This window comes from Oncorhynchus nerka, linkage group LG1, assembly GCF_034236695.1.
Source record: "Oncorhynchus nerka isolate Pitt River linkage group LG1, Oner_Uvic_2.0, whole genome shotgun sequence".
NCBI classification, from domain to species: domain Eukaryota; kingdom Metazoa; phylum Chordata; class Actinopteri; order Salmoniformes; family Salmonidae; genus Oncorhynchus; species Oncorhynchus nerka.
Window position 1 is genome coordinate 15,673,594 of NC_088396.1, and position 13,392 is coordinate 15,686,985.

The window sequence follows — 13,392 nt, forward strand, 5'->3', positions numbered from 1 at the left end:
TCCTTCCTTCCTTCCTTCCTTCCTTCCTTCCTTCCTTCCTTCCTTCCCTCTCTCCCTCCCTCTCCCCCCTCTGCCTCAATGTCTGTTGTTCTTCCCCGTAATTTGTTGTAAAGCAGAAAGTAGAGAGAACTCATTCAGTCGCTCGCGGAGCTCCAGTGTGTCCAGCATTGATCGCGACACCAAGGAGTCAGTGACCACGCTGCAGTTCGGAGAGTCCTACGGCCGTAAGGGCGATGCTCTGCCTACCGCCTGCCTGTGGGTGGGCACCAGCCTGGGCGTGGTCCTGCTCCTGCCCATATCCATCCCCACAGAAGAGGAGGAGAGGATGGAGGAGCCCATCACCATGGGGCCCAGTGGTGAGCCTGTCTGCCTGAGGGAATGATAGATGGTCTGGGGGAAGGAGATCCCGAATGTGGCCTGCCTTAGCCTTCGTTATTTTGATGTCATTTGACATTAGACAGGATTGTAATGGAGGAATCACTCACTGACTCACAGGGTAGGGTGTAGGGGTGCAGGTTCATAGAGGGCATGGTTGTGGGGGAGGGGCTTACTCTTCAAGCCCACCTAAGCAACAATTGAGAAGAGATTATCGATATACTAACGTGGGTGTGATAATGGGTTTTGCAGGTTGGCATTCTTCGCTGCCCTCCTACTCTCTCATTCCATTTCAATGACTGATATTAGTCAATATTAGATAGCAAGATCAGAAAGAATTGAATGTTTGGTGAATATAGAAAAGATCTCGGATGTCACGTTACCGAAAGTGCTATCTTTTCTTATCTTATCTGCCTCTTTCCATGGCACACCCAGGTACCGTCCTGATGCTAAAAGGCTCTGTGTTGCGATTTGCCTTCCTGGACTGTGGGGGCGCTCTCATTCAGAGTCCCTACGAGGTGTGGCGGGACCCCAACGGTCCGGAGGACCCCGACCGGCCCCGCAGGCGCAAGCTGATCAACTTCTCCCCGTCATCATCCCAGGAGGCGTGTGGTGACGGTCACCTGGCCGTTGTGTGCTCTGAGAAGCAGGCCAAGGTCATCCTCATGCCCACCCAGGCTGTCCTGTTCACCCACAACATCACCGAGTCCTCCTTCCTCCTGCGAGCTGACGTTGTCTCCGTCTGCAACAGCGTCTGCCTGGCCTGCTTCTGCGCCAACGGACACATCATGACCCTAAGGTATACGGTCGGTCTTTCTCATGCCTGTTAAAAGCTGTCTTGGTCGTGTTCCCTTGATGGATCGAAAAGACCTGTCTTTCTGTCGTATTCCTACAGGCCCATGAGATGACTTCTACTACTACCACCCTTGACAGCGTTGTGTTTTTTCTGTTGTTGTCTCCTCCCAGTTTGCCCAGTCTAAGACCCCTGATGGATATCAACTACCTTCCCTTGACCGACTTGCGTATCGCCCGGACCTTTGTCTTCACTAACGGAGGCCAGGCCCTGTATCTGAGCTCTCCTACAGAGATACAGCGTCTCACATACAGCCAGGAGATGACGGACAACCTACAGGTCAGCACCCATCTGTGTGTGCATTTGTGTACTGTGGAGTTTAGAATGATCTGTACTTGTTTGTGTGTGTGTGTGTGTTTGTGTTTGTGTTTGTGTGTGTGTGTGTGTGTGTGTGTCTGTATCTGTGCATGTGTTTGTGTGTCTATCCTTGGTAATCTCATTGCTCTGTGGGTATGACAGCACATTGCGTCCTGCAGCTTAGGCAGAGTGATTTCTCAGAGCCAGTGGTGCAGTAAATATATGGGTGCTATAATTGATACCTTTGCTAAAGCCCAATCATGACAGTGGCCATTGAAGTGAAATGTCACGCTTGTCATGTGTGGTTTGAGCTCCACTGCGCTGACTCCGTGGTGGTGGAGTGTGTGTGTGCGCAGCGTTGGCGAGTAGTGAACGACATGTAGCTCAACTATATTTTGCAGTAGCTTGGTGGTAGTTGAACTACATTCTAATCTAGGTAGTGTTTTCAGTAGTTAATGACTACACACTATACATTCAGCAAAGATAAAATAAAATATGGTTGGCAGGAATTTCCTTTCTTTTTCGGCATCAGACCTGCCCAATTCTCACTTGAAACTAAACGCTGACATTCTGTACATTACCTTAGAAAAATGGATGACGCAGTGGAGTGGAGTTTTCACTAATGAATCGCACTTATACCACAGTGGCAAAATAAAACAACATTAAAGCACACATTTACTGGTAGAAATAAAATGTATTTGTTGATATATACAGTATATATATATATATATATTTACAAAAAAAAGCAAATTCATGCTTTCTCATCTTTTGTTTACGGTCATTTGTTAGATTAGTTCTATATCTAGAGACAGGACCCAGACGTTAGTTCTATTAGTTCTATATCTAGAGACAAGATCCAGTCGTTAGTTCTATCAGGTTTATATATAGAGACAAGACCCAGTCAGTTTGATTATTTCTATATCTAGAGACAAGACCCAGTCGTTAGTTCTATATCTAGAGACAAGAGCCAGTTGTTAGTTCTATTATTTCTATATCTAGAGACAAGACCCAGTTGTTAGTTCTATTATTTCTATATCTAAGACCCTGTCGTTAGTTATATTCCGTTTTATTTTTGTAACGGAAGTGTAACTTCATTTATTGCAGTGTGAAGGAATCGGTAACTAGGAAAAGTATATTTTCAGAGTAGCTTTCCCAACACTGTGTGTGTGTGTGTGTTGCTATAGAGCCATCACAACAAACACACACTAATAAGAGCAGACATTGGTGAAGCTTCAGACATGCAGTCCTTCTCATCCAGCAACATGACTGAACGTGCAGCATAATCCTACTGCCATCTGCTGGCACAGTAACACTCCAACACTGATATGCTTCTCAGCAAGTGTCCTTTTTGAAATCGGCAGACAAGTGATGACTTCACCTACAATATTTCAAGCCTGTTTCATCAACTGCATGCTTTTTTTAGCCAACTTGCAATCCCGAAATATCCACAAATCCCATTGTGCGTAATCTGCTGTTGTGTGCCTCTGGTTCGATATGACTGTTACTGTGTGTTTATGTTGGTTAGTTAGGACTGTGTTATGACTGTGTTACTGTGTGTTTATGTTGGTTAGATATGGGTATTAATGTGTGTGTGTGTGTGTGTGTGTATTAATGTGTATGTGTGTGTGTACTTGTGTGTGCAGGTATTAATGTGTGTGTATTAATCTGTGTTGTGTGTGTGTGTGTGTGTGTATGATTTGTCACACACACACACACACACACACACACACAAACGCTTACTGAAACGCTTACTTACGAGCCCTTTACCAACAATGCACTTAAGTGGCCTCCCGGGTGGTGCAGTAGTCTAAGACACTGCATCGCAGTGCTAGCTGTGCCACCAGAGATTCTGGGTTCGAGCCCAGGCTCTGTCCCAGCCGGCCGCGACTGGGAGGCCCATGGGGCGATGCACAATTGGCTCGGGTTTGGCCGGCAGGGATATCCTTGTCTCATCGCGCACTAGCGACTCCTGTGGCGGGCCGGGCGCAACGCATGCTGACCAGGTCGCCAGGTGTACAGTGTTTCCTCCAACACATTGGTGCGGCTGGCCTCCGGGTTGGATGTGCATTGTGTCAAGAAGCAGTGTCTTGGTTGGGTTGTGTTTCGGAGGAGGCATGGCTCTCGACCTTCACCTCTCCCGAGTCTGTACGGTTCCAGGGATGAGACAAGACTGTAACTACTACCAATTAGATACCACGAAATTGGGGAGATTAAAAAGGGGTTCAAAATAAAATAAAAACTATGCAATTAAAGTGAGAAAATTAACAAATAGATAAAAATAAAATAGTAACACAATAACGAGACTATGTACAGTACAGGCTATATACTGTACAAGGTGTTCTGTACAAGGTATACATGAATGCTTACGAGCCTGCTGCTGCCTACCACCGCTCAGTCAGACTGCTCTATCAAATCATAGACTTAATTACAACATAATAACACACAGAAATACGAGCCTTAATATGGTTGAATCCGGAAACTATCATTTCGAAAACACAACGTTTATTATTTCAGTGAAATAGGGTGGCATCCCTAAGTCTAAATATTGCTGTTACATTGCACAACCTTCAATGTTATGTCATAATTACGTACAATTAGTTAGCAACGAGCCAGGCGGCCCAAACTGTTGCATATACCCTGACTCTGCGTGCAATGAACGCAAGAGAAGTGACACAATTTCACCTGGTTAATATTGCCTGCTAACCTGGATTTCTTTTAGCTAAATGTGAAGGTTTAGAAATATATACTTCTGTGTATTGATTTTAAGAAAGGCATTGGTGTTTATGGTTAGGTACCGTCGTGCAACAAATGCGCTTTTGTTAAATCATCCCACGTTTGGCGAAGTTGGCTGTCTTTGTTTTCACACAGTTCGCAATGAGCCAGGCGGCCCAAACTGCTGCATATACCCTGACTCTGTTGCAAGAGAAGTGACACAATTTACCTAGTTAAAATAAATTCATGTTAGCAGGCAATATTAACTAAATATGCAGGTTTAAAAATATATAAGTTTGTATTGATTTTAAGAAAGGCATTGATGTTTATGGTTAGGTACACGTTGGAGGAACGACAGTCCTTTTTCGCGAATGCGCACCGCATCGATTATATGCAACGCAGGAAACGCTAGATAAACTAGTAATATCATCAACCATGTGTAGTTAACTAGCGATTATGATTGATTGTTTTTCTAAGATAAGTTTAATGCTAGCTAGCAACTTACCTTGGCTTCTTACTGCATTCGAGTAACAGGCAGGCTCCTCGTAGAGTGCAATGAGAGGCAGGTGGTTAGAGTGTTGGACTAGTGAACTGTAAGGTTGCAAGATTGAATCCCGGAGCTGACAAGGTGAAAATCTGCCCCTGAACAAGGCAGTTAACCCACCGTTCCTAGGCCGTCATTGAAAATAAGAATGTGTTCTTAACTTGCCAAGTTAAATAAAGGTGTAAAAAAAATATTTAAAAATAAAATCGGTGTCCAAAAATACAGATTTACGATTGTTATTAAAACTTGAAATCGGCCCTAATTAATCGGCCATTCCGATTAATCGGTTGACCTCTAGTTCGAGGTAGTTTGATTGAGATAATATGTACATGTAGGTTTGGTTAGGTGATTGATTCATGTACTATGTACAAGTAGGTAGGGGCTGAAAAGCAGAACGTTTGGATAGCCATTTAATTAACTGTTCAGCAGTCATGGCTTTGGGGTAAAAAAGGTATTGTCATTGTAAATTGTCCGGTGGCGAGGGGTAGAAGCTGTTGAGGAGCCTTTTGGTCCTAGACTTGGCGCTCCGGTACTGCTCGCCGTGCGGTAGCAGAGAAAACAGTCTATAACTTGGGTGACTGGAATCTCTGACAATTTTATGGTCTTTCCTCTGACACCGCCTATTATATAGGTTCTGGATGGCAGGAAGCTTTGCCCCAGTGATGTACTGGGCCGTACGCACTACCCTCTGTAGCGCCTTATGGTCAGATACCGAGCAGTTGCCATACTTTGCCATACTTTACTTTTGAGGATCTGGAGACCCATGCCAAATCTTTTCAGTCTCCTGAGGGGGAAAAGGTTTTGTCGTGCCCTCTTGGTATGTTTGGACCATGCTAGTTCGTTGGTGATGTGGACACCAAGGAACTTGAAACTCTTGACCCGCTCCACTACAGCCCCGTCGGCCCGCCTTTTCCTGTAGTCCACGATCAGCTCCTTTGTCTTGCTCACATTGAGGGAGAGGTTGTTGTCCTTGCACCACACTGCCAGTTCTCTGACCTCCTCCCTATAGGCCTTCTCATCGTTGTCAGTGATCAGGCATCAGCAAACTTAATGATGGTGTTGGAGTCGTGTTTGGCCATGCAGTCGTGGATGAACAGGGAATACAGGAGGGGACTAAGTACACACCCCTCTGGGGCCCCAGTGTTAAGGATCAGCGTGGCAGACGTATTGTTGCCTACTCTTACCACCTGGGGATGGGCGGCCCGTCAGGAAGTCCAAGATCTAGTTGCAGAGAGAGGTGTTTAGTCCCAAAGTCCTTAGTTTAGTGATGAGCTTCGTGGGCACTATGGTGTTGAACGCTGAGCTGTAGTCAATGAACAGCATTCTCACATAGGTGTTCCTTTTGTCCAGGTGAGAAAGGGCAGTGTGGAGTGCGATTGAGATTGCGTCATCTGTGGATCTGTTGGGGCGGTATGCGAATTGGAGAGGGTCTAGGGTGTCCGGGAGGATGCTGTTGACGTGAGCCATGACCAGCCTTTCAAAGCTACTGACGTGAGTGCCAAGGGGCGGTAAACATTTAGGCAGGTTACCTTCGCTTCCTTAGGCACAGGGACTATGGTGGTCTGCTTGAAACATGTAGGTGTTACAGACTCGGTCAGGGAGAGGTTGAAAATGTCAGTGAAGACACTTGCCAGTTGGTCCTAGCATGCTTTGTTTACACGTCCTGGTACACGTCTGGCCCAGCGACTTTGTGAATATTGACCTTTTTAAAGGTTTTATTCACATCGGCTACCGAGAGCATTATCACACAGTCATCCAGAAGAGCTGGTACTCTTGTGCATGCTTCAGAGTTGCTTGCATCGAAGCGAGCATAAAAGGCATTTAGCTTGTCTGGTAGGCTCGCGTCACTGGTTAGCTTGCATCTGGGTTTCACTTTGTAGTCTGTAATAGTTTTCAAGCCCTGCCATATCCGACGAGCGTCGGAGCCGGTGTAGTAGGATCCAATCTTAATCCTGTATTGATGATTTGCTTGATGGTTCAACTGAGGGCATAGCGGGATTTCTTATAAGAGTTCAGATTAGTCTCACGCTCCTTGAAAGCGGCAGCTCTAGCCTTTGGCTTGATGCGGATGTTGCCTGTAATCCATGGCTTCTGGTTGGGGTATGTCGTCCCCACAGTGACTGTACGTATGTCACCAATGCACTTATTGATGAAGCCGATGACTGAGGTGGTGTATTCCTCAATGCCATTGGATGAATCCCGGAACATATTCCAATCTGTGCTAGCAAAACAGTCCTGTAGTGTAGCATCCGCGTCATCTGACCACTTCCACATTGAGCGAGTCACTGGTACTTCCTGCTTTAATTGTTGCATGTAAGGAGGATAGAATTATGGTCAGATTTGCCAAATGGAGGGCGGGGGAGAACTTTGTATGCATCTCTGTGTGTGGAGTAAAGGTGGTCTAGGATTTTATGTCCCTGGTTGCACATGTGACATGCTGGTAAAAATTTGGTAAAACTGATTTAAAAGTTTGCCTGCATTAAAGTCCCCTGCCACTAGGAGCACCGCTTCTGGGTGAGTATTTTATTCTTTGCTTGCTGAGAGCGTCTTAGTGCCAGTTTTGCTTTGTGGTGGTAAATAGATGGCTACGAATAATACAGATGAGAACTCTTTTGGTAGATCGTGTGGTCGACAGCTTTTCATAAGGTACTCTACCTCAGGCGAGCAATACCTTGAGACTTCTTTAATGTTAAACATCGCGCACCAGCTTTTATTGACAAAAAGACACACACCCCCACCCATCTTACCAGAGGTAGCGTCTCTGTTCTGCCGGTGCATGGAAAATCCCGGCAGCTCTATATTGTTTGTTTCTTCAGCCACGTCTCGGTGAAACATAAGATGTTACAGTTTTTAATGTCCCGTTGGTAGGATAATCTTAATGGTAGGTCATCAATTTTATTTTCCAACAATTGCAAATTAGCAAGAAGAATGGAAGGCATTGGGAGTTTGCTCGCCTCCGAATTCTCAGAAGAATCCCTGATCTGCTTCCCCTTTTCCGGTGTCTTTTCTTCATGCAAAAGGCATGGATCTGGGCCTGTTCCAGTGAAAGCAGGATATCCTTCTCGTCAGACTCGTTAAAGGAAAAAGTTATATTGGCATGATTTAGCATAATTAATCATTACCGTTGGCTCGACTAACCAATACCTCACAAAAGGCTTTCTCTCTCTCCAAGTTGAGACCTTGAAACTGAGATACCTCAGTTGTTCCCGTAGCAATATTCTGTGCTTACTGCCAAGTTGAGGAACAGTGATAGTGAGGATTCCTCCATACACAATCAGTTATTCACCCGCATGGCTGGGTTGCCTTTGTAATCCGTAATAGTTTGCAAGCCCTGCCACATCGGACGAGCGTCAGAGCTGGTGTAATAGGATTCGATCTTAGACTTGTATTGATGCTTTGCCTGTTTGATGGTTCATTGGAAGGTGTAGCGGGTTTTCTTATAAGCGGCCAGATTTGTATCCCACTCCTTGAAAGAGGCAGCTCTAGCCATTCCCTCAGTGAGGATGTGACCTGTAATCCAATACTTCTGGTTGGGATATGTACATACGGTCACTGATGCACTTATTAATTAAGCCGGTGACTGATGTGGTAAACTCCTCAATGTCGTCGGATGAATCCCGGAACGTATTCCAATCTGTGCTAGCGAAAATGTCCTGTAGCTTAGTGTCCGCTTCATCTGACCACTTCCGTATTGAGTTCATGACTTGTACTTCCTGTTTGAGTTTTTGCTTGTAAGCCGGAATCAGGAATATAGAGTTATGGTTATGGTTACACAGGAGACATGCTGGTAGAAATTAGGTAAAACGGATTTCAGTTTCCCTGCATTAAAATCCCTGGCCACTAGGAGCGCTGCATCTAGGTGAGTTTATGGCTTTATACAACTCGTTGAAGGCGGTCTAAACTGCCAGCATTGGTTTGTGGTGGTAAATAGACAGCTATGAAAAATATAGATTAAAACTATTTTAGTAAATAGTGTGTTCTACAGCTTATCATGAGGTATTCTAACTCCGATGAGCAGAACCTTGAGACTTCCTTAATATTAGAGATTGCGTAACTGTTGTTGACAAAGAGACACACACTCCCTCCCCTCAGTTTACCGGACACAGCTGTTATGTCTTGCCAATGTATAGAAAAAACAGCTAAATTTATATATTCCTTGGTCAGCTACGACTCTGTGAAACATTGGATATTACAGTTCATCTGATCACATTGATAGGACAGGCTCGAATGGAGCTCATCCAGTTTATTTTCCAGTGATTGCACATTCACCAATAGAACGGAGGGTAATGGCGACTCATCCACTCGCCATCGTGATCTCATTAGATATCTCGCACCCCGACCTCAACAGCGCTGTCTCCGCCTCCTCCGATTTACAGGGATTTGTGCCTGATCTGGGATGAGCATTATATCCTTTGCCTCCGATTCGTTGAAATAGAAGTCCTCATCCAAATCGAGGTTAGTATTCGCTGTTTTAATATCCATAAGCTATTTTTGGTCATATGCAACGATGGCTGAAACATTATGTGGGAAAAAGTTAGGAACATTGCAAAAAAAACACAAAATATCAAAACTGGTCAGGAGCTCGTAAAACGGCGGGCATCCCCTCCGGCGCCATTCTTTTGTGTGTCATAATTAGTGTGTGTGTATTAATGTGTGCGGTGTGTTGATTCAGGACATGCTGGGGGAGCTGTTCACTCCTATAGAAACACCAGAGGCCCAGAACAAAGGATTCCTCAAGGGCTTCTTTGGGGGCAACGCCCAGACCTTCGACAGAGAGGAGCTGTGTAGGTTACCTTCTATATTTTACGTGTGTTATTTATGTGTACCAAGTAAGTATGTGAGAGACTATTTGACACATATGAACCTTTTCCCACCCTTTATCTTTTCATTTCTCTCTGCCTCTCGCTCCTATCCATCTCTCCAATTTATTTTTCTATCTTTTTCTTTCTATCTATCTATCATCTCTCTCCCCTCCTCTCCATCTCCCTATAGTTGGGGAGGCAGCAGCGGGAAAGGCCTCTCGGAGTTTGGCCCAGCACATCCCTGGTCCAATGGGATTGGAGAACATGAAGGCTGCAGCCGGCGGCGTCGTGGGGGACCTGGCCCGAGCCCGCATCGCCCTGGACCAGAGAGGAGAGAGACTGGGTGAGCTGGAGGAACGCACCGCCCTCATGATGAACAGCGCCGAGACCTTCTCCACACACGCCCACCAGGTACGACCCCCCCCAGCCAGTGATTGTGTGATGAAGCAACTTGTGGAAAGCAAGAGGGGTGTGTTATAAGGTGGTATGTATCTTACCCTGTGTCTCTTTTCTATCTGTTCTCCACAGGTGATGCTGAAACATAAGGACAAGAAATGGTATCAGCTTTAAAGGCAGGACAGCGGGCTGTGACTGGGTGGGGTGGGGTGGGGGCACTATGTTGGGACATGGACCTTTATTCGACGGACATGAGAGCGATAGAGATAGAGAGAGACACAAGAGGGACTTTGTGTTAACGGGCCTCTCTGTAGGCCGTCTGTACATCATTGTCACAAGACTTGGATAGAGGGCAGTCACTTATCTAGACTATAGTGAGATGGACACAGACCAGGAAGTAAGTTGGTACGACAGGGGGAACCCAAAGTGGATGATGACAGTCCATCAGTGTGTGTAGGTGGGTTACCCAGATCTTGCTGTGTAGATACTCTAAAGTTAATAATCCAACAAGACTGCATGAAACTAAACAGATGAGTACAAAAAAAGTAAAACTGCAATATTAAAAAGCAGCATGCTACTTTAACAGAGGGAAATAAAACAAAATACAACTTTTATTTAATAATATAAGCCAACAACAGAAAGTATGAAAAAAACTTTATATTTTTGGAAATATGGAAAAAAAGATATATAAAAACGAAAATGTATTCCTGCATAGCTATAAAGCCACATTTTTCTGTTTGCCTTTTTTTTATTACTTTCATTTGGTTTTTGAACACATTCTGAACACACATCATTTCAGTTTCAATGCTTTCTTTACACAATACTACTACTGATGATACTATTCATATTCCCACCATTAGACACTGAGCTCAAACTATATCGTTATCCAAGATCTCTGTGGTGTACTCACAGTGCAAAAACACAATCTAGTCTTTCAACATATATCACTCCACACATTCTGAACAACTGAATTGTCAATTTTACTGGCACTAATTTCATTCTCTTGGCTGCTACTACTGACTAGACCTGTTACCAGGGAAAAAAGGTACATTTCACCCCCCCTGCCAGAAATGTGTGAACACAGAGAATATATTGATTAATAATGTGTGAACACAGAGAATATATTGATTAATAATGTGTGAACACAGAGAATATATTGATTAATAATGTGTGAACACAGAGAATATATTGATTAATAATGTGTGAACGGTCATGGAAATGAGTTGTGTTGGCTGAGGTGCCACGGTGATAGTAGACTGTGAGGTCTGGATTGAGTGTGTTTATATTTCTAATCTGAACATATATAACATGATGTAATAATTCACGTGCCATAAATCAAGATGGGTGAAGCCCCTTACTGTAAACTAGCAAAGAGCTAATACTATGTGGTAGTAATGACGTGTTTGCTGTAGATAAGAGTAGGCTAGCTGAGCCCAACTTTTCAGTATGGCCGCTGATAGGCGTCTGTCGCTGTAACTGGGTTTCTGGTTCTTTTGACAGAATTGTGACACCTTTTTTTAACGTTTTGTTTTTGTTGTTGTTTGTTGCTTCTTCATTGGAATCTTCTGCTGCCTTTCTCATATTATGTATGAGTTTGTTGAGCCAGTGTGTGTCTCACGCAAGCCCATGTAAAGACAAAACTCTTACTCTTTCTTCTGCCAAAGCAATTCACGAATGAAGGTGTCAGTTGGAGGATTGTGTCATCATATGTTATTGTGGGTGGTGGGTCCCGTGTTTACATTTTGGTATCCAGAGTGGTCCTCTTTTGCACGTTGATGAGAAAACTATGCTTCAGAAGTCTCCAGGGGTCTTGTTGAACAGGAGTAGGTCTAGCTAAAAGACTGAGGTAGAGTCAGATCCATTTAAACACTACTACCATTCCGGATCAAAAATATCCTGCGGTCGGTCCGTGTTGTTGATCTATATGGAGAAATGTAATAAGACTAACAATAGCCTACCATCATGAGTCTTGCGGTTGTCAGGTGTCGTTGGCACATACAGTATATGGATCTTCTATGTTACACATATTGGTACATGTAAGGAATCCAGACTGATATGAGTTTGAAGCAAAGGTGTTTCTATTCTTCGTTTTACTCGTAATTGCTCTTGATGACCTTAATGTAACCCCCCTTATCCTCACCCCCTAGTGGATGGTGGTAGCCTCTTCTCTCCTAAATGATCATCTATGTACAAAGATTGTTCTATGATACATGTTATTGTATATGTTGTACAAGTCAATAAGTGTACACGTAACACTGACAAGTCCTCTCGTAACTGATCTATTGTGACATGACAATACCATCATTTATTTTTCTGTTTTCAAAGGTTATGTTTGTATTTTTAAATGATATACGAAAGTCTAAATGATTGTTATGACCACAACAGTCACTCACTCTCCCTCACCGACGCTCACATATCCACCCTGCCTTGAACCACAGAAAGGTGGTTACCATAACCATACAGGCAACCATTCTCTCACACAACATATGTTACACAACACAGCTGAAACACACACACACACACACACACACACAGGTAAAAACTTGCATTATCACTATTCATTTCACTCTGCTCCTTCTCAGGCTAGTGAGACATTCCTAAAGGACAGACAGTCTACTGTACTGGGAGCCAGTCAGCCCCAGACCCTAGAAAGAGTTGGATTCGATTGCCTGGCTGCTTTCCAGGCCAATATGAAGGCCATTGTCCATAACTGATTGTGGTGGTCTAATGAAGAGGGAACAGATCTATTTCCCTATGTGTACTATACCGTCTCTGAGGTTTGTGTTGAGTTAGTACAGGTGCAGTTAACTTCAATGGCTGAGAAAAAGAAAACCGGGACTTTTCCTGACATAAAGGGTGTTTTGTTTGTATGTTTATTTTGATTTTATATCAACTGTACAACAACGCTGGCTGGGAGTAAAGAAAAACACAAAAACATAGAAAAATAGGATATTCTTAGGATATTCTTTCTCTGTAGATGTCTGTTAAATGAATCATGGTACTGTACCTGGTTATTCTGGCTGTGTCTAGTCACTGGAACTCTTGTCCACACTGTTGTTTCCTGGCCAAGCCAACCGTTTCTCTGGTTGTTTTCTCAATGATGGCAGCAAAGTTTGTCTTGTTTAAATGGATTCTACCACCTTTTGTTCTTATTGATATTATAGTAGTGTAATAGAGATTACTGGAAAAAAGAACTGAAAATATGTTGATGCAAATCAAAAATTCAAATAAACATTGATTGATGTACACACCAGAGAAACCTGTACTGCTTTGTTCCCGCAATGTGACTTTTTGAAAACTAAGGCTTGTTAAAATTGTAGATGGAAGCCTTTTGTAAACCAACATTGCACCAACACTTTAAAAAGTTGGGCAATATACTACAGAAATATATATACATATATATGACAGATTTT

At 43.8% G+C, this 13,392-nt stretch overlaps 1 protein-coding gene across 1 annotated transcript in view; it reads left to right on the top strand.

Moving 5' to 3' along the window:
* stxbp5l (syntaxin binding protein 5L) overlaps window positions 1-13,226 on the top strand; it is a 174,775-nt gene extending 161,549 nt beyond the window's left edge. Inside the window, exons 22-27 of the mRNA XM_065001593.1 lie at window positions 117-356; window positions 811-1,174; window positions 1,342-1,507; window positions 9,454-9,565; window positions 9,774-9,994; window positions 10,112-13,226. Coding sequence (XP_064857665.1) covers window positions 117-356; window positions 811-1,174; window positions 1,342-1,507; window positions 9,454-9,565; window positions 9,774-9,994; window positions 10,112-10,153 — 1,145 coding nt within the window. The 3' untranslated portion in view covers window positions 10,154-13,226. The remainder of the gene's footprint in view (window positions 1-116; window positions 357-810; window positions 1,175-1,341; window positions 1,508-9,453; window positions 9,566-9,773; window positions 9,995-10,111) is intronic.
* Window positions 13,227-13,392: the final 166 nt, after the last annotated feature.